Source organism: Thunnus thynnus, chromosome 3 (genome assembly GCF_963924715.1).
Source record: "Thunnus thynnus chromosome 3, fThuThy2.1, whole genome shotgun sequence".
In the NCBI taxonomy this organism is placed as follows: domain Eukaryota; kingdom Metazoa; phylum Chordata; class Actinopteri; order Scombriformes; family Scombridae; genus Thunnus; species Thunnus thynnus.
This window is the reverse complement of record NC_089519.1, coordinates 2,508,715-2,531,031: the sequence shown is the minus strand read 5'-3', so window position 1 is coordinate 2,531,031 and position 22,317 is coordinate 2,508,715. Positions and strand designations below refer to the sequence as shown.

At 42.2% G+C, this 22,317-nt stretch overlaps 1 protein-coding gene across 3 annotated transcripts in view; it reads left to right on the top strand.

Moving 5' to 3' along the window:
* Window positions 1-22,317, top strand: part of ntn1a (netrin 1a) — a 60,812-nt gene that overhangs the window by 27,842 nt on the left and 10,653 nt on the right. For 2 of the 3 annotated variants that reach the window (XM_067580304.1, XM_067580295.1), the window contains exons 3-5: window positions 5,487-5,675; window positions 14,332-14,481; window positions 16,832-16,885. In XM_067580304.1, coding sequence (XP_067436405.1) covers window positions 5,487-5,675; window positions 14,332-14,481; window positions 16,832-16,885 — 393 coding nt within the window. The remainder of the gene's footprint in view (window positions 1-5,486; window positions 5,676-14,331; window positions 14,482-16,831; window positions 16,886-22,317) is intronic. The other variant, XM_067580311.1, reaches the window with a different exon arrangement.

Here is a 22,317-nt window from a genome sequence, read left to right as displayed (position 1 = left end):
GCTCTAACAAGCAGCAAACCCTCCCGAACACTCCCGGCATGTGTGTTGCGTTTCTCCATCGACCCCCAGAGGGAGAGAGAGAGAGAGAGAGAGAGAGAGAGAGAGAGAGAGAGAGAGAGAGCAGGAAGCAGGCTGCCGCAGGTTAACGGGCCAGAGGGCAGCTTACCCGAGTACTCTGGATCCAACTGCAACGAGGGAGAAAGAAAGAGAGAGATGCTTTACCGACTGCCATGATCTCATTTAATGCACCGTGCCGTATAGAGGGAGTATTAAGTTGTTCCACATAAAAACATTTACAGAAATAGTGAACATATACTGCTTTAAACTTCCTCCCTGTCCCAAACAGAGTGAAGGCAGAGGACACTCAATATGTTTTCATCCTCTCTTGAGGGTTTTTTTTTTTTTTTTAAAAGTTAATCTGATAACTTTTGGGGGTGCCCACAGGATTAAAAGTAAACTGTTCATGTGTAGACTCCCCTTTGTGTTTGTTTAAGAGCGGGAGACAGAGTAGTAGGGCTCCTGCCGGCCTCCCTGCTCACAGGCGGCGGTGTTGGGTTTTGGTATCCCCGTCTTGTTTGGGTGAGAGGTGGAGGTGATGTCAGCAGGGAGGCTGACATCTCCTGAGAGAAATATGAGTCTCTGTCAGAAACAGTGACTTTCCCAGACCTCACGGATAGACGAGAAGTTTCTGTTTGATGAAACTGTTGATGACTGTGAAGACAGTAACGTGTCAGTGGGTAGCGGTTAGATAGTTTATAAAGGTTTCTTTTCCCTCTTCGTGTCTTTATAATCAGGCAAAGTAAAGATCCAGCAGCTCCAGCAAATCCAGCATGTGGATTTGGAGTGAAAGTGGCAGAGATCAGTTGGTTGAGTGTCTCTTAAGAATAAATTGAGACTGTGACCGACATTGCTCAATTACCAGGCTTATCGTACGCACGATGAGCTTAACCTCAACCTCCAGCTCTGTGGCTTGAATTTTCCCTCTAATTAGCGGAGGGAAGGCTGCCTCTGTGCTGCTATACGAGACTGAGGTCAGTTGATAGAAGCTGGGAACCACTCAAAGAAACTAATTAGCCGACTTTTCCAAAACACACCGAGGCACCGTGTTTCCTAGGAAGTGCGGGAAACAGCAACACCCGATAAACAAATCAGTTTCCCGTTAAATTCTGCAGTCAGAGGCTAAAATCTTCTAACAGCTGCAAGATTCAAATGCAGCTTGTTGTCATTTCAGACAGTTGTGGTCCACATTACAGGAGGTGTTGAAAAGCTTTGGGGTAAGCTTAGCTTTATCCAGCTAATTCAATTACACTTGTTTTAGAGGTATCAGTTCACACTTGATTTTACAGCTCACCTGGGGGCGATTACAGCCGGCCACTGACTCACTAATCCAGCCTGAAACAGTTCACTTGATTGAAAACAGGCCAAACATGTCAGAGTTTCATATAAGGAACGTTTTGTCTTCCTTAACATTAAATATTAAAATGAAAATCGAGCATGTTATAATTTAATAAAGGCACTCAGATGCACTATAATGCAGTATTAGAGCTGCTGCATTTTAATAAACATGTTTCCTCTTCTTTGTCGTTTTCTGTGACATTTATAGTTATTTTCTTATATTAACACAAACATAAAAATGTTGAATAGCAGGAAGCAGGAAGCTAGGATCAAGAGTGTACCTGGTAGCTTTGTCTTTTTGTGAAGGTGTGTGAGCAGATAGCTGGACTGAAATAAATTGCAGCTAAGCTTTTGTGTTTCCACTAAAGGCCAGACACCCTGAATCCTGCTGGCTGTAAAGAGCAGGTGTGTGTGTGTGTGTGTGTGTGTGTGTGTGTGTGTGAAATGGTCGTCTTTGCCCTCGTTTGGTACTGTCATCAGAGCGGTCCTCAGAGAGCAGCGTTTCCTTTTCTTTTTGGAAAATGACACAGAGGAAACCTCCACCTCCATTTCCTGTAGCTATGTGGATTTTTTTTTGTTTAATGGCATAAAAAAAGAGCCAAATTTGGTTCTCAGTAATTTTACATTTGATAGACTTGTTTTAACTATTTTTTTTATCTCAGTTTTTAGGCTAAAGAAGGGAATGATCTCACCAGTTGCTTGTGAGAGAGGCTGCTTTATGTCACTGTAGTCCAGTTTCATTTTGCTCTACCTTTAAGAGATAATAAGCTGCAGCTGCTTTAGTAGAGGATGCAGGAGTTGTAATAAAATCTCTGCATCAAGCTTTACAGTGACAGGGACGATATGGTGCTGTTTAAACGTGCAGCCGCTGTTGATAAGCCGGGTCGTTTTGATTAAGACGCGTACTGAATCAGTCTTTCGACCCACTTTTCACGTGGCATGACATTTCATGCCAGGAGTGAGTGCGTTCCCCCTGGCTTGTCAAAGATGTTTCCACAGTACAGATGGAGGGCAAGAACTGCAAATTAGAAACATACATTCAAATTTGATGAATCAAAAACAATTTATTGTTCTAGTAGTTGGGAGCAAAGCCGTTTTTCTTTAGCTGTTCTTACTGTGAAATTCCATTTACCAAGCTTTGTCAACCTACATGCAATTCAACAATTAAACTCACTTTATGTGAGAGTGACTGATGAGTGATCATGAAAATAAGGCCATGTTACAATATTATATATTATATAAACATTTATTGATATAGTTTGCTTTCTGGTCATCACTGAATGAATCTTTTTTGTGGCCACACACCACTTTTCTGAATCTGATACTAATATTTAATACATGAAAACAAATAATCTGCAGTAGAAAAAGAAACCTCGCTGACAGGAAGTGTTGAGAACTGACAGCATAATGTTATCTAATAAAACAAGCTGATTATTTGCTTGATAGAGAAAGGAAGGGGAACTCAGTGAACGGATAATACTGAGATGTTTGAATGACAAGCAGTTGTTTTATAACGCCGCAGGAAACCTGATAAGTTCACGCCAGACAAATCGCATATCCACTTACAAATCTTCAATTGTTTTTAATTAAATTTAATTTGATGATGTAATTTTTTAAACAGTCTGCACTCATGAAACACTTGGATTTGTGCCAACAATCACAGTTTCCTAAGATTTTTTTGGTGTAAGGGGTATTGTGTGAACAAGCTTACATCATGCCCAGTGTCAGTGAGTTTAGATAAAGTGTTTCTCACTCGTCCCCATTATCTGAGATAATATCTTTTGAAGCATGATACCTTTAAACACAATGTGGTCTTCAGGCCCCACACCTTCACATCCAGCTTGTGTACTGTCTTTACAATAACCAACATGCCTTCCAGGACAGCAGCATTATTTTCACTGGGGGATGTGTTGTCCGGGTAATTCCCCTGTCTTTATTTAGAGAGGGTGTGAAACTATCTCTGTAGTGTAACGGAGACGTGTCTGCAGGTCTGAGGTTGTGCACTGATCCTCCAATAGATTTACTCCTCTACACAGTGATCCCTGTTACCTGCAGGCAGGCTCAGAGATATAGCTTTCACCGGCTGTGGCTCAGAGCAGGAATCACAGAGAGAGGGAGAACCTTCCCCGTTGGCATTCAAAGGCTGGATTGACAGCCTTTCAACACAATGAAACAGATCATTTCAGAGCCTAATTTAATCCATTGTGTTATCATAGGATCTCTGCGGCTAAAACTCATGTTATTTTAGTCAAACCATATCTATGAATGATGGAAAGTTTTGACGTGCCTTTACGGATGCACGTTAAAGGATGATAAGTGGACCGAGGGGTTTTCCAGCGGAGTCAGAAAGCAAAGAAGCTGTTGCGCTGTCTGAAACGCTAACAACATGTAGTCATGTACAGGTGTAAATGTAGCTCAGGACAACAATGAAAACATGTTGATGCCATCACCCATGTTGAAAGACGAAGTCAGAAAGGACTAATGAACCGAAATGCTGCGCTGTATTTCCTTGTTGTTAAAAGTGATTATCCATCGGCTTGATGGCTTTGGAATGACAATAACTTTACACGTTCTTCAGTCAATTCTTGTCTTTTTGTCTCTGCTGATCCTGCCCCCGGTGTCAGTCATAACCACAAAAATCAAATTCTCTAAAGAAAAATCTCCTCCTGCTTCCTTTTAACAGGCTAACGTTCCACTCACTGCAAAACCTTCCTGGGAAAATGTAAACACAGGCTCTTCCGGTCTGCATGCCGTAAACCGGGAATCCGACCCGGTGGCAAGCGTTTAGAATAACTTATAGATCTTCTCACTGATGGTCTTGTTTGCTTATGTAGGTCATCAGTCTTACATTTAAGCTGTTTTATAACCAGTTAAAAACTCCTTGTAGTCGCTTTAAATACTGTCAGCTTGTGGTCTCATAGAGTTTTAAAAAAGAGCTTTTTTGCTCACGGGTGAATCAGAGTCATTACATCCTGTGGCTGAAGCAGGCGAGGAGAAGAAGCAGATAGACATATCACTAATTAAACCCCTGCTGTCCTGCAGGAAAGACTGAAAGATAAGAAAACCAAGTCACTACTGATAAGGCACAGAGCTGCTAGTGCATGTGTGTGTGTGTTTGTATGTGTGGTGTGTGTGTATGTTTTAGAAAAGATATTGTAATTAGGTCCTTGGAGTGGAAAGAAGGAGTCTCAGGCTTCCTAAAGCACACACACACACTCACACAGAGAACAAGTAGAAAGTCACACATACACACACACCAATGATGAGCACTCCCTCCAGGTTGTACTGAGGAAAGTGAAAGCTCCCTTCCTCCATTATGATGGGCAGATGATGAAAAGAGGAAGCGCCGTGTGACGAGGTGGTGCAGAAAAACAAACGAGCCAACTGGGGGACCCCGATTGGACCCAGATAACCTCTCATTTCCCTTCGCGCACACACACACACATCACACTCAGTACAGTATGCACCCTCACATAGTGCAGCCACAAACTGTATCAGAAGTGCTGCTGTTAATAATGCATGAATGTGTCTGCGGTGGTGGAGGACCGGTGTCTCGGACGGCCGGCCTTAATGAAGTTGGGCATGTCTGCCTCACTCAGGCTGCCAGAGAGTCATGAATAAACATCAGCCGGCTAATTAAACTCAGCGCTGGCAACTGTACTACTCATCAGTAAACAAGCGGCAGGGATTTGCAGGGAATGGAGGAATGGTAATACCAGGCCTTCACTTTATGTTTAGTACAGTATGGACTCCGGAGAGAGGGAGAGGACCTTGAGGAAAAGAGCTAGAGGGGAAAAAAAAAAGAGAATGAGGAGTGGAGAAGTATTTGAGTAAGACATAGAAAAAGAGAACTAGAGAGAGGTACCGAAAGAAAGAAACAGGATGCATTGCTTGACCTCAGTTCAAACTCTCTTGCCATAAGTCAGATTTCGGTCTTAAAAAAAACAAACGACAATATTAAATTATGACCATAGAAAATACTTAAGCGAAGTACATTTTCTCGCTGAAACAAATGCTGCTGTAGCCTCATACGGAGTGATTTTGCTTGCTTGAATGTTTTCTTCATCTTTTACCTGTTCTTTCATCCGCAGCCTGTAATTGCAACCTTCACGCTCGAAGGTGTCGTTTCAACATGGAGCTGTACAAGCTGTCGGGGAGGAAGAGCGGAGGAGTCTGCCTCAACTGTCGCCACAACACGGCCGGTCGCCACTGTCACTACTGCAAAGAGGGCTACTACCGAGACCTGTCCAAACCCATCTCACACAGGAAAGCCTGCAAGGGTACAGTGCACTTTTTTTTTTTTCCTTTATTTTCACCTCGGCACACTCCCCTCCATTTCTATGAGCTTTTAACAGAAGTAAATAAAAAGATTTATTCGTTGTATGAAGCTTCAGTTTAAAATGAGGTTTTTTATATTTTGAGTCCACATTATCGAATGTGGGAGCAATACTCAATACCAGGCACCAGTCAGATTATTGAGGTCTGATATAGAAGAGTTTTAGATGAATTACAGGAAGTGGGGGGAAGCCTGCAGTCTTTACATTCCTGAGCCTGTCTCGCCCTCATCTCCCTCTGTCAGCGGAGATGAGTTGGGGGTCTGTTGGGATTGAGGAGGTTGTCGTCGTGGTATGGGCGGGTTGGGGGGGTGGGAGTTCCCTCATCGACACTGAGTTATTCAGCTTCATTTGCGAGGGGGGAGGGGGGGGGGGGGATGACAGGACAAGCAAAACAAAACAGACCCGAGGTGTGAAGTGATCCCCCGGTGCAAGTCAGAGACGAATGGCAGCTCAGGAAGATCGGTGGAAACGGCTGTAGGACGGAGAGAGAAGAAAAGAAGACAAAGCAAAACGGCGGCAAGAGAGTGAAAGATGGGAGGGAAGGAGGGGAGGGCGGGGGGGAGGGAGACGAAGAGGAAGAGAGGAGGAGGACAAGAGGAACACACCCTCATGCAGGTGTGCTCACTTGCTCAGTGTTGGGATGAATCGCCTGCCATCAACCCTCACCGTAGCTAATAAGGGTCAAAGACAGAGAGGAGGAGGAGGAGGAAGAAGAAGAAGAAGGGGTGATTGAAAAGAGAGAGGGTATGTTTTCTCACCTCTCCTATAGCTGCAGGGAAAGATAACAGGAGCAGAATCCCTGTGCAAACAAGCCCAGAGACACCTCAGAGATGCTTCGTATAGAAACAGCTTGAACACACAGAAATAACACATTTGAAGGTTGCAGAGCGCACACATCCAAAGAAAAGTCTGTGAGGAAATATTGGCTGCCTGCTGACAGTTTAAGCCTGCGTTTTCCCACATCATTCACCAGGAAGTAAATAAATAAACTGACCAATCAGTCAGTTTGACAGGAGGTATGTCTGAGGAGTAAAACATCTGCAAAAAGAATCTCATGTTAGTTCAGACAAGACAAACACTGACGGTTGGTAATTTGGTATTTTATTCAGCTACATTCATGACTGATTTATATTATTATTTTTGCACCTTTTTACATACAGAAAGTGCCTTCACTAAGGTGACATGCTCAGTGCTGCTGCAATGAAAACACTGTCAAACTAATGCAAAAAAAAAGACGTCACAGAGGCTGCATTTAGCTTCATCACATTGCTGACATCCAGCAACCATATCAAGCACATTTCATCCTTTGCATGAAACACAAATTCATAACAAAGCTTTCTGACAAAAACATTTATTCACCCCTGCAGCCACTCATGAGCGATATTCCTAAACTGACATTAACACCTTCCGTGGCTTTGGGCCCATTCTCCTGTCGTCCAGGAATGCAAACACACATTCATCACGACGGGACGTTGTGTATCATTAACCCCTATCCTCTGCTGTGTCTACCAGGAGAGCTAATTGTGGAGATTTAACCTCTTTTTTTTTGTTGTTGTTTTTACATCCCTTCTCATGTGTCAAAGACTTGATTCTTTCAGCATCCCATAACTCACTTTCATGAGGGCTAATTTCTCATAATGGAAAAAGTTAGATGGTCCTGCCGGTCATTTCAGCACAGCTTTAAGCTTTTGTTACATTCTCTAGTCTACTTACATAAAACCTGCCCTAATGTAGAGCATAAAGGAATAATAGCTTTTTCTAATTAGGAAAATATGTGCCAGAATTTATTTGATTTTTATGACCATGTCTGGTAAATAATTAAATCATATTTGAGTTGGTAATTAACTGTATTATTTATACCATAATTTTCTCATCATTTTAGATGATGGAGACCTTTGCGTTTTTAATCAGGAAACAAATGATTACTCCAGCATATTTCAGATAATTACAGACTGTTTTCATTACTTTTTTTTTTTTATTGCTCACACTGGTGAGTTTCTCAGTGTGCTAGCCGCTAAAAAAGAAAGACCTTGGAAGCAAGCAGACAACATTTGGGTCACCAAAGACAGAGAGAACAAATCAATTAATGGTTGGTTTTGGGTTCGCATTCTGAAGCAGATGAACAAAATTAAAACATTTTGTGTTACTATAAAATGTTTTTACCATGACGAAAACACAGTCCGCCTGCAGTAAGGAAAAATCAGCTCTCAGTGATGTGGAAATCTGCTCTCATACGACAGTGATGACTAATTTGATGTTAGGAAACTTTGGATAAATGAGTCATGAAGTCAAAGTCAAAATAGCGAGTCACAAGCTGTGAAAAATACGTCTGCTTTAGACCTGACATCTGGGGTAAACTGATCGTGTATGTGCATCTGGATATGTGGGGCTGGTTCTGTATTTTAGCTCCTTTTTGATAACAAGTGCTACTGATTTGGAGCCTGACAGGAACTCTGCCTCTCCTTCTTCTTCTTCTTCTTCATCATCTGTCGTCTATGCATGGATTCTGTTTCTGTGCAGGCCGCTTTCCTCATCTTTTCTGACTCTGCTCAGCGCTCTCGCTCCCGCTGAGGGAATCTTGCTGCTGTGATGTGTACACGCAACGTTCAATCATTTTGGCCATCTGCTGTTTATGTTTCAGTCACATCAAGAATTAACAGAATCAGACTTTGTTAAGAGTCACAGGGTTTTATGGTTTCCCAACACTCAAAATGCTAATGAACCTCAATCACACTGTCATTATTATAAGAGCTGAAACAATTAACATTTGACTATTAAAGTCATGAATTAGTTAAAGGCATACTATGCAGGATTTGTCAGTTATGGTTTGTAAATGGAACATTCAAAAAATGGCCCCTCCTCTCTGGTTCAACATCTCTCTCCTCTCTGTGGCAGGCTCTCTGTGCTCACACACACACACACACACACACACACACACACACACTCACACACACACACACACACACACACACAGCGGACAGCAGTCTGCTGAAGGGCATAGAGTCCACAGCGGTCAGAATGAGACAGACTTTACTCAAGCCGACTATAACTGCTTGCTACCGTAAGTGCAACAACATTGGCACTGTGTCCGCCATTTTCGTAGCTTCCTCTCGGATGTGTGCTCATGATCTGGCTCCTACGCTACATTTTTATACACTCACACCCTGCGCTCTGTTATTGGCCGGGGGCTACACATCCACCGCCCAACGGTCGCAGCCCAGAAATGTCCTGAACACAGAAAAATAATAAGAAAATACAGGCAGAAGGCCTGAGGTCTCTGTAGATACATACACCGCCACTCACTTCAATGGGCTCATAAATAATGATTGAGAGAAAATCCTGCATAATGTGCCTTTAAGCAGCAACAGTTATAATAATTGATTAATCATTAATCTTTCTTTCCAGCCTCTCAAATGTGATCATTTGCTGCTTTGTCATGTTATAAGTGATAGTAAATGAAATATCTTTGTGCTTTAGATTCTGGTTGTACAAAACAAGCAACGGCCATTTTTTTTTAGTATTTTCTGATATTTTATAGACCAAATGATGAGTCAAAACAGATGAAATTAAAACAGATAAAGACAAAGAATGAAAATAGATATTTCGTCGCTGCTCTTATTATTATTATGATCATTATTAATACTCAACATCACAACACACATGCACAGTTTAGTGTTATACGGCATCACTGCGTTACGTTAGCTCCATACACCCTGATTGGAATCCCACAACACTTAACTGATATGATCTATGATAATATTATCATTCTAAGATAATGATAGTCCCATAGGCTCGTAGCAGGAGTGCAGTCATGTTATATACTCATTACGTCAGAGCTCTCAAACTAGTAAATACTAAATCATCTCACCCACACCAGAGACTCCTACATGTTCACTACTGCCTCTCACCGAACTACAGTATAAACACATTTCATCATCATTTATAACATTGTCAGCTTACCCAAACGGTTTTGTTCAATTTAATCCATGAAATTCGCCAGAGTTTTTTTGCACCTCCCACCTCTCCAGCCCTGTGTAATTATAAGCAAACACTGTCCAACTTCTACTGAGGTATTCAGTTACATCAAAACGAGCTTACAATAAAGGATCTACGGTAATTACCCCAAGCTGACAAATGATACAAAGCATGAACTGTTTCTTTTGCCAGTTCAAATATTTTTGCAAACTATATTTGGAAAGTTACAGATGAAGACTTTAAAGATGTGTGTCACCATACTGCATGCTCTCTCTCTCTCTCTCTCTCTCTCTCTCTCTCTCTCTGTGTCTTTCTCTGTTAATGAACTTAGAGTTACCACACACAGCTTTTTCCTTATGTCAAACACCTTTACGTGCTGTCACAAGTCTCGCCCTGCCAAATTCTCTCAGGTTTACCACATCATAACTCAACATAATTCAATGAAACTCAAACCGCAGAACTAATTTCTGTCCGCTCCTCAAGCAGCGTGAGCGCTGCGTCGAAGTGACAGCAATTAAGAGGTTTGGTTATTTATTGAACTGAAAGAAAGCCTTTTGGCTGTGTGGTTTTTGGAGGAGAATGAGCGCTGTAGGAGCGCGGGGCAGGTCGAGGAGCACAAGAGTTTGCTTTTATATGCGTAATACAATCCTCCCCGATAGCGACTCATTTCCATAGAAGGCCATTACGAGCGAAAGGGAGCAGCGGCTTATCCGCTGCAGAGTGAGCTGTGCCCGGTGGCTACATTTACACGCCGAAATTTATAACTTCACCCCTCATTGAGTAAGAGTGTAAACAACAGAATATGTTTCAAGCAGCTCTTGTTTGTATCTTTGACTGTTTGAAGCATATTTGACAGATGAACGTATATAAGTGATGGAGAGATGCAGCACTGTGGGTGGTCTTTGAACACGTCTGACGTATAACTGAGATAGCAAACGTCACTCTATGGTGATAACTCTATGTAGAGTTTCATCAGCTGTTTTGTTGCCCCGGTGCTGACTTGAGAAGCTCTTCTTAACTTTATTTTAGTGATTTCTTTAAGAATCCCTCTTGATGTGGAGTCTATATATTGAAGGACAATGATAACTGCACAAGAGGTCCATGCCAAATAATGAGCCCTGCTCCTGATTACTCCTCCTCAGAGGACCATCTAAACTTAATAAAATCAAGCTTGAGCAGGTTGGCGTCGGTTCTGTGACTGATGGATTGAATTCAGGCCCTCACATTCGAATCCGAACATCCACCATCGTATAATTACATCGGTCAGTGGGATGATGAGGAACATATTTTGCATACAGAGGAAAATTAGGCTTTGATTGAGGGACGGTCTGTTTCAATCAGAATAACATGTTAAAAAACCTCCTCCCCCTGCTCCTCAGCATATGTCTTCCATTGACACAGTAGGGTTTTGTATTTTTTTTTATTTTTATTGACCGCATATAGAATGTTTTCTGCTTGGGATTTGAAAAATATTGTTTTTCATGACTTCACTTTTAGTTTTGGATTTCCAGAGGGTGCGCTGATATCTGCGTGTTTCCAATTAGAACGACACACACACATATGTGCAGCGTTTGTGCATCAAACATCATTCATAAAATAAGCTCGTGCTCCACTTTTAAGGCGCTCTCTGCGGCCAAAAGCATGACTGTTCGAGCCATTGCGGCCTATTATTCTGATCAATAAAACACTAAACAACACAACAAGCGAGGCACGCCCTCTATTAGATAAACACATCATTTAGAAAGCTGTTTATGTGTAGTACAACAACCCTATAACACCATCTCCCTCTGCTCTCCAAAGATACTTGTGGAGGAGCAGAAACCTAATTATAATAGAACGCAGGCTTGGGTAGCTTGGCTTTACTCCAGGGCCAACAAATTATTCTTATTGGCTCTGAACGCTCAAAACCAAATCAGGGGAGCGGAGTTCAGACTTCAAACACCAGCTTTATGGTAAACGATTGGCAGAGTTCAAAATTCTCACATTGTGCAATCTCAGACTCGGTCCCGACCGCCCGCCTTTGAAAAAGCCTCTCCCCGTTAACCAAGAACATTTTTCATTCTTTTATATGCAACTCCCGGCGCCAAGAGCTTCCCTTAGTGTTATGAATTCTGTCTTCATCAAGCAATGTGACAGTTATACAGGACTAATCCCTCAGACGCAGATCTATGTTGTTAAGTAAGGATCGCAGACGCTTTTATATACACACCCGTACACTTCTAATCATAAAACCTGTTTTAGTGAAGTTTTTCTTTGTGAAAGTGTGAGTCAGGAAACAGCCAGTTCACACTGTTGTTCCCATATCTCCCCGAGCCATCTGGAGTAGCCACGAAGCAGCCACTTTACCGTTAAGTGGACTCACACACAAAACAAAGTAAGGCAGCCCTTTAGCCAATAGGTGGGTCATCCAGCCAGAGAGTCAAGCAACCGGACAGCGAGTCAATGAGGAGGACCGAATGTGGGGGGGGGTTAGGGGGATCGGCTGAGTGTTTCCCACCTGTAGACCATGTGCTGTGCACCTTGATTTACTGGCAGACTCGAGGCTCTGAGCCGCGGTTACCGGGAAATATAACCTGAGCTCTCTGAAGCTCCGAGGAGAGACGCACTTTGCCCTCCTTTACCTCGAACACCACTGACATACTCCTAAATTTACAGGCCTGAAGACGTGCTAGACAGGCCTCCACGCTGTTTATAAGGCTTCCTGAGGCCATGTGTGTGTGTGTGTGTGTGTGTGTGTTGTTCCTCCCACTGAGATAGACATAACTAAGCAATGAAAGCAGTGACAGATTGGTCTGATAAAGGTACTAATAGGTACACACACTTTTAAGGAGGCTCTGTGGGTCTGATAAGAAGGGGCAAACAGCACAAGTGCTCACACAGCGAGGAGAGATAAGAGCGGCAACAGAAGCTGAATCACAGGAAACAGGCAATAGAGATAAAAGCGAGAGAACGAGTTTGAGATAGAGAGAAGAGGTGGCCAGCTGGAATTCAGAGCCTCCTAAAAAAATGATGGACTTCTTACAGAGGATGGAGTTGTCTTGTAGAACCTCACTTGTCAAAATATCTTACAAAACAACAACTGTGTTGTTTCTAAAGGTCAGAGGTCAATCATAAAGAGAACAGATACTGTATTACATTTACCACTTTTAAGCAGTTTTTTCCCCAGAGGATGGCAAAATAACAACTCGCATCAACGCTGGAGGTCGAAGTTAAGATAAAAAACACATTACATTAAAACTGACACTTCATCTTTTATTAGCTAAAATAAATTCACACAGAAACAATCAAATAAAATCTGTTCTCACCATCAGATTCCACAATTTAATCCTTTATATTAATATACAGTACAAACCAGTGGTTTTGATTGTATGCGTGAGCTTCACTATTAATTAAAATGTGTTTTGACATCTGTAGTTTGAAGTCTAATTTCTCTACAATTGGCTGAAAACGAGCAGATTGTTTTGAAGCTGTAATTCAGTACTGTGAGCTGAACAGTCTGTGTGGTTAAAAACTAAACAGGCCAAACCACTAAATACCCTCACAAACCTCAAAGTACATAATTCAGCTACGCCTTTGAAGGCTCTCTGAGTGACAAGTGACACAACGCAGAAAAACATCTTAAAGGAGGGGCAGCAAATGAGTAAAACCAGCCCAACCCTGAGGCTGAAAGTCAGCATCACTGGTTTTCCATTGGAAATAAACAGAAAATATGACACTTACAGTCTGAGGGATATAGTGGTGATAGTTTGGTGACAAACAGTGTTTTTGGCTTGGTAGGTTATTCATGTAAAAAGTGGAAATGGTGATAGATTAGTCTGTCTGCTCTGGTCCGGATTAGACTGGCAGGATCCGTGTGGAAGACTATTAATTCGACCACCTCTCCTTGCCAGAGTCACTACTATTTATATCCAAAAGTAGATGAAAAGGAACAAACTCTCAGACAACTATTATTCAACACCAACTTCAAATCTGACAGGGGTTTGGCTGTGAAATAAATGAAAGGCTTGGATTGGGGCGAACAATTGGAAAATGATTACATTCCTGGAGCATGTGTGTTCGATAGACCCCCCAGTTTGGGAGGAAGTGTGACAGACGTTTTTGGGCTTACATTCAAAGGCCGGCATTAATCAGAAACAGGCAATTAGGATTATCCTTCATTATTTTATCATTTGGTAAACATGCGCAACCCTTTCTCTTTACCTCACACACACAGCTGCAGTCCCACAGTGCGTTCCAACACTCATATGCGCACCAAGGCCAAACAGCCACAAACGCACGCAGACATATTTGTGATTCACGATGATGCAGATACTCTGTCTTGACAGCTTCTAATTAGCTAATTAGCAAATGGCGCCAAAATGTAAAGATATGTCTGTAAACTTAGAGGATGTGTCGCTCTGTCAGTCATGACGCCACGCCAGCTGTGGTGTCGTGTTGTTCTGTCTCTGTGTGCACGCTCCACCTGTCTCTCACCACTCTGTTATTGTTGCCACCATGGCTGCTGTGTACCCACCTGCACTCTCTATAGATAGTATATGTTTGTATCTCTTCACATGTGTGTGTGTGTGTGTGTGTGTGTGTGTGACCACTCACTGTACTTCTCTTTCTTCCTGTTTCCTCACAGCATGTGATTGCCATCCCGTGGGTGCTGCTGGCAAAACCTGTAACCAAACCACAGGACAATGTCCCTGTAAAGACGGCGTGACCGGTATCACGTGCAACCGGTGTGCTAAAGGCTACCAGCAGAGCCGCTCGCCCATTGCCCCCTGCATAAGTACGTGGAACCGGTCTTTACCACATCTGCCTCACCGCAGGACAATATGTCCTGGCCTCGGGTCTACTGCACACCTTTGAAAGGGAGGGGCACACCAGAAACTGCAATTTATGATGATACACACAAGTGCATCAAAACCACACACATACACACACTAAACACACGCAAACATACACTGTAAAGGCAAACAGTCCTCTCATCTTTTCTTCAGACAAGTGTTTAGTGTTCGACTGTTACTCCTCTGACCAGTAAATCTGCTAGCTTAAATAAACACGCCATTAAACGGAACCTCAAGGTTATGGCGGTGCAGCCTTCCCAGTACGTCGGTCTCCATAAATCTGAGTACAGACCCAGAACTGTTAACACCGGCATCTCCAAGCTCCAAAGTGTTTTAGATAAAAGTGCAGCAAGCTTTGGGTTGAGTTACAAAATCAATCTTGTTCTCAGCATCCACTTACCATTTGAAAGCCAAAAAATGTCCTTGTATTGTTTTCAAAATGATGAAAATATGTAGTTTTGCCTCGGGGAAGACTTAAAGCCCCACAGAATCAATGCAGCAGAGCTAATGACAATTCATGGATATTTTATTGATCTCTTCTGTCTCGTTCTGAAAACAACACCTTTTAATTAGAGCTCTTGCTATTGTAATTAGATACTAGGGATTAAATGCTTATGAGGAGTAAATCTCTACATGGATATGCATGGCTGAGGTCCAGTAAAGGAATAAATTAAATCACCTTATCAGATATCTTTGATTTCCTGGGAATGTTAAGTCAGAGCTAAAGTGTCAGACATGCAGGAGGTGGAAATGAAGTCCCTCTCTGATGATCGATGTGTAATCTAGTTTAATTTTTTACAGCCCTCCGTTAGATTCAGCGATAGCTCTTGCCAAGTTTTAGTTTAAGCGAGAGTCATATTATATCTTTGACTTCATGTGCACGTTCCAGGGCTGTCAGCCATAAATCTACACAAGTCATTTGTGAGAAACGGGCTCATTATTTGAACTGGCACGCGTGGCGGCTGATGGAAGAAGGCTGATCAACGACATCAGCTCAGGGACCTCTGGGCTTTAGGCGCCATTGTTTTGGCAGTAATTGTTTTTCTTGTTATGATATAGACCGATCCACCATGGGAGAAGGCCTCATTACATCCACAAGTCAACAACAGGCGTACACATCATTCCACAGATTCTGATTTATGATGCGCAGTAGACATAAATGTTGTGTACGTTTTTTTTTTTTTGTAGGAAGCTTAATCGGAGTTGAGAAAATCTGATTTCACTTGATCAAAAGACTTGATTCTTTCTTTCTTCCCTCATACACAAAGTTCTTCACCTGTGCACAGTTGAAATCACCACTGTTTTGCACCTCTTTCTTCAGTGTGTCAGCCTCTTTCTTTGCATGCATCTTTGATACATTTTTGCGTTTTTGTCCTTGTATTCCCCCTCGCTGCTCTGTACAGACTTTTTTTTTTTGAAATGCCTCTTCTCTCCCCTATCCACAATAATAAAAAGGCATTATGTGTGTTTTATACCTTTTGTTGCCATCCTGCCTCTTTGGAGATAAGAGGGCCATTCTTCATGCATGGTTTCCCTCAGTGTCAACTTCCTACCCACTTGTGAATACAACAGAGTATGAAGGAGGGCTGAGAGAATCAAGTCTGGGGACATCCAAACCGCCAACAGCTCTGTTGTAGTTTTTCCACAGCAGCTGGGTACAAAGAGAGGAAGAGGAGACAAATAACAGCGTGAAAATGATGAAGGATATTCATTTCAATTAATATAACAACAGACACAAGTTTTGGTGGAGTCTAGATGCTGGTGGTGATAAAGAGCCAGCTGGTAGATAAACATCCAACATGCGATTGATCCGTAGAATTCAGGAAGAAGGTTTATTGGTTATGAAATTTGTGGATGAGGATCTTCCGAAAGCAGAAATAAGAGGGAGGCTTGAAATTTATGAATGAAGAGTGAGAAAAAAGAATTTGGCAGTAGATGAAGGGGAACACCAAGGTGCAACACAGTTTCCCTCATCGTTATACAGATCATACAAATGATTACACTGTCTGAGTAGTTTATGCTTTTATTAGAGAGAAGACAGAAGAGAGCTGAAAGGAATGCAACAAAAGTAGAATTAGGGAAAAGTGTGTGAGTAAAGAACTCCTTATCAGTAAGATATACATTTACAGTCTACTATTAACCATAACACTAAAAGCTTGTCTGTTGAAAAAAGAAAAATATTGATCCAACATGCATGCACACAAACACACACTCACACACATACTTTATATTGATGTGTGATATAATGGAGCTGATCTTTCTTTGTGTGTGTCATGTTTTCTCTGGGAGCAGAGATTCCAGTTACACCTCCTACAACTCCAGCCAGCAGTACAGAGGAGCCCTCAGGTGAGTCAAACTAATATCGTTTGTGTATTTATCTTCATACTAAACATCTGCTGAAACACATCTGGCCTTGAGGGAAGCGTGAGGAAAATATTGTGGAAGTGTATACAGTATACACGGATACGGGATGTTTCACTACTTCCACGCCTCACCCCCAATATTTTTCCACAAGTGTAAAAACAGAGTTCAGGATAAATTGGATCCCTCTTGCCTTTTTCCCCTCCTTATTAGGGCTTCATGAATATTAAACCCATTAGCAGCAACCCTGGGATGTGCCTCCTTTAATCTCTCACACTTTCGCAATTAATCAGTGTAACTGCGGCGCAGTGGGGTGTTGGTCCGGCGTGTAGCGTGGGGGCCTGGCAGTTTGTTTGATTCGATGATATTTTTTTTTCATCTCTCCAATCTCCCTTTTCCACCAGTCTTTCCTGTCTGATGCAGTGAAGTGAGAGATGGATTGATTGGGAGAACTTGTAGTTCAGTGTAGGATTCAATTATGTTTTTTTTTTATTATTATTCTCTTACCAGATGATTCCTGTTTAAAATTACACTGTAACATTGTGGTATGCATAGAAAGCCAATACACTGTCAACACACTGAAGCTCTGATTTCACTGTCCTTTCTTTAAGGGCGTGTGATATTATGATACTATATCATGATAAATTGTCAGAATAAGTCTGATAAAGATAAATTAAAAATGATGAATTTCTTGTTATTCTTGTTCCAGCTAATTTCTGATTTGTTTTGTACCTGATTAATATAGTTTTCTGAATTCCTGGTTATATGTTAGTGGTCGTTGTAGCTATTTACAGTTGAATTATATGTAATTTATATACGGGACCTGGTCTATTTATTGAACATCTTCATGTGAGTAAACTGGGAACAGTAAAAGATTCATAGTGTTGTTAATTTGATATATTTGGTTTATTGCCCAGCAACATTAGATGCCCTTTTTTTTGCAATTGATAAATAAACTGGTCCACTTATTCAAATACAATTGCACGGTTCCTGGCACAAATGATACCTGTGCTTAATAAACAGACGTACCTGTACAAACCCTGCAGAACAACACACTGCATTTTATCTTTTGGCCTCGTGGTGGAAAAAGTTGAGTCATCTGGCAAGCAGCAACTTTTGTCAGTGTCAGCCAGGCCGTTGCAGGAGGCCCAAGGTGTGTGTGTATATGCGCACGTGAGTGCGTGCACGAGGCTCCTGCAGCTGTTGTCGGGCCCTCTGGGGTCCCTAAACATTCCCCGGACAGCTTCGATTGACAGCACAGTCAGGATAGCGCCGGTCCCCAACCCTCCTCCACCTCTTTTCTTTTCTCTTTCAGTCTCTTTTCGCTCTCCTCCACCTCCTTCGTCTCCCTCTGTTTCACGCTTTGTCTTCACATAACACTGTGGGTGGTGCCGAGCTAGAATATCTGGAGTTTCTCTGGGCCCCCTTGTCAGGACTCTGTCCACTTTTGGGGTGTAGGAAATTTTCTTCACCTCACTGAGGGATTACTGGGCAAGTGAGAGAAGGACCTGTGTTACTTTATCAACTTGAACAAATTCCAAACTGATCAGTTTAAGATATAACATTAATTGGATTTATTTTTGTTGGAATATTTGATCATCAAACAACAAACAGTCTGTGGTCTGTAGTATGAAAACTACACCACAACCAGTTCCCTGTTGCTATGTGAAATCTTGGCCTGTAGCTACATCCTGTTTTAAAGCAAAAAAATTCTCTTCTCATAATCCCATTGGTTAAACCGTGTCATTGAACTAATGTAAACACAACCTGAAGGAGACTGTGTAATGATGCGGACCGTGTAGCTACACTATAATCTAATCACGGCCGAGAGTTCTGGGAATTCCCTCGGATGTATAATGGGCACGAGTCCGCTCGGCCCAGAGAGGTTGAAATCAAGCAGATTGCAAGGTGGAGCACCTTGATGGATGTCCTGCGTTGGTCACGTCAGAATCATGAGTAGCCGAAGGTCCCGCTGGACCGACCTGGCTCGAGGCTCAGAGGATGCATATGTTACCCTCAGAAAGTTACACAGCAAACACACTTCTGCTCGGCCTGGTGTTTGAACAGCTATGATATCACCTGATTACAAACAGATGTGGTGATTTTATCAGAGCACTGAACAACATTTTCTATCCTGCTAACAGTACCTGCACCAGAGTAAATAATATTATTATATATGTAAAAAAATGTTGTTGTTGTCATTATTATTAGTAGTAGTGATAGTTGTGGTGCAAACACTTGTTGAAGAGCTTTATAGCCTTATGTGAAAGGAAAATACACAAAGCAATTCAGCAATAATCGATTTCATAAATAATACATTTTCATAAGACACAAAATTAAATATGGACACATGTATAATAGTAGAAGTAGAAGAAGAAGAAGAGGAAGAGGAGGAGGAAGAGGAGTTACCCTACAGGCTACTTCAGAAAAGTGTGTTCTATACATTTAATAAAAGGGGAAAAAAGTAAAGGGGACCAAGGAACTTGTATAAGACAATAAGAGGAGGAAGATGATGGAGAGGAAGAAAAAAACAAGAGGAAAAAGGGAAAACTACAACATGGAAAACATGAGAAAAGAAATGAGAGTAGAAGAAGAAAACAGTATGGAGCAGAAAAAAGAGGAAGAAGATAGTGAAGAAATGAGGGTGGATTAGAGAATCAGTTAAGAAATGTAGAAAGATATGTGAAAAAGAGAAAATGTGTATGTGCATGCATGTGTGTGTGTGTGTGTGTGTGTGTGTGAGACAAGGGGGTGTCAGGCTGACAGCTGTTAGGCAGGTGCCTTGTTGCGCCTCAGCTGAACGACGGGGGGACGTTTTTTTTTTCGGGGGGGGGGGGGGGGGGGTGAAAGGAGAGTGCGAGGGAAAATGGAGTGGATATTAATTTGTCTCCTGCAGCAGAGCTCTCCCCCTCTCGACCACACGGAGGGCTGGAATGCATGGAGAATACCTCCGATGGTGTGGCCCAGACAAAACACACATTGTGCTGGTAGGTCACGGATGGTGTGAGTCGCCACTCCCACGGGTCGTGACAGAGACGTCTGCACGGCAACGAAATGTGGAGGAGATTAACCGCTGATGACCTGCGATGGCCGCCCAGGCCTGTCAGGATACACAGGATGTGAATGCAACTAATGATGATGAGGAGAGGGAGAATTGGAGTGACCGTGATGAGGCTCATACGGGTAACAAGTTTCAGCCTTGTCTGTCTTGTCTGAGGCTGGAAGTGATCAGAATCTGTGGTGGACCCCTCCTTGGATTTTTTGGACATGAGTCTTACTTCACACACCCTGTCCGGTTCTCAATGACTCCACCGATCTTATTACGCGATTACACAGTATCAAATTCTCATTATCAATATGAACCTCTTGCATGCAATTTACTTTTTGGTGCTTGAACCCCTTTTTAATGCCATGAAAACTTTGGCAGGTTTATTTCCTTTCTCATTTTCTTGAAGTGATAACAAACAGGAGTCCCCGCTGACTCATCTGAAACTCATCAGTTACAGTAACAGCTCATCCAGACTGTTTGCATGTCACCGGAAAGTAAAATCTCAAATCAGGTCAAGAATTCTAGCCGCCCCTTCACTGGCTGTTGCCTGCCAAAAACAAACTATCTTTTACTTTCGGACAATGCAGTGAGAGAAGCAGGGGTGGGGGGTCCCTCTATTTCTCCCCTCTTTTCTCTCTCTGTCTTTGCTGGACAGGATCCAAACTCACGGCTCTGGTGTAAGCAGCCCAGCGCAGAGCAGAGCAGAGCGGAGCAGCGGAGAACAGAGCAGGGCAGCACATTGGGCTCCATAATCTAATTACATGCTTTATTTGCCGCAATTTGATTCTCAATCAGTCTGGTTCAAGGGAGAAAGCCCTCCTCCTGGGCCGTCATTCACACCTCCTTGTCTCACCGCTCTGGTACCTCTGATACCGCTTTGCCTCTGCGGTCATGTTCTGCACTGAGGATCTTGTATCTAGATATATCCAGAGCGTGTCGACATGGTTCAGATGGATTGTCGTTCACACTTGCCCGCAAAGTGACCTGAACTTTTTAATCAATAAACTCAATAAAATCTGGATGAATTAATGTGTTGTGTAGAGTTGTTTCACTTATGATCAGACAAAGTTTTCTGGCTTGGATCTTTAAACAGGAAGAAAATACCATCTTAATTTTGAAAATTAAACCAAATGCAACCATAATTCTTATTGAAACTCTATTTGATGTCTAGTGAACAAAGCAGCTTTCCATCTTTGGTTTATATGCACCCAGTTGACATGACCCATAAATTTTTATCTTGCAGACGTGATCACCTCGAGGGAAGTGTTATAATTTTGTAAATACTTTTAAACTGATAGACATCTTTATGGATAGTAGCACAAACACAATGGATCTGGGGTCCGTTTCAGCACTTTTACAACATGCAAGTTGTGACTTGACACATAGGAATTTCTTCTGTTGCTAATTTTGACACATTGAACAAATCCAAGGGAACACTATACTTGCAAACCGTGCATGAGGACGCAAGAGAAGTGCAGGACTTGCAAATTTATCTGCATTTTGAGAGTGACAATCTTTTCTGAAATGGGACGCTGATACAATCTGCAAGTAGTGCTCGCAAATTGCTCTCATGAAACAGGCCTTTTGGCTCCATAACGTGTACCACTTTCCTGGCTAAATGTTGAATTGTTAGCATACCAGCCCAGTTGTGTAATTGTCTGCAATTTTCTAACATATGTTTGCTTGATTTGCCCTCCAGAAAAGCTTCTCCTTTCTCATTTCTCCTGATCATTGCTTTTGTTTAGCCTAAATCTCACACTAAACTCTTCATTTTGTCTCCTCGGTTGACGTGTTGTTTCAGTCTTTTAGAGAGATATCAAGCTTCTTTTTTTGGTCTTGATTCTTTGGAATTCCTTGGTTGCCTGTTGCAGTTTGACAGGTGATCCGATAAAGTAAATCTGTTACGAATCACATTTTCTCATGGGAATACACGGACTTTCTGTTGATCATTAAGATTTCGGGCTCATTTAGGTTATGGTACCTGTTACCTGATGTGAAGGGTCAGTAAGCAAACAAATCCACAGTGAAGTTTGTGCGCAGCATTGTCTACAACAAGTTTAACTATATATGTTACTGTATTATTGTCTACTGAAATGAACCTGAGCCTAGTTTTGTGTCCGTCTATGGGCACTGTAAAGTTCTGGCTCACATACATAGAACTGTACAGTACTGTATCCTCTCGGAGCAGCTTGAGTAAGAGGCATCTGAAATGAAAACGATTAGCTTAAAGGGCTGTACAGCACTTTGATAGAAGGGCCAAAGGTCCACCTCTCAGTTACGCACTTCTCAGTGCTCTGAAAGGCAGGAAACAAAGCGCTGTAGTAACTACATCTACTCAGAACACCCAAAGCACATTTTAGCTCAGTGC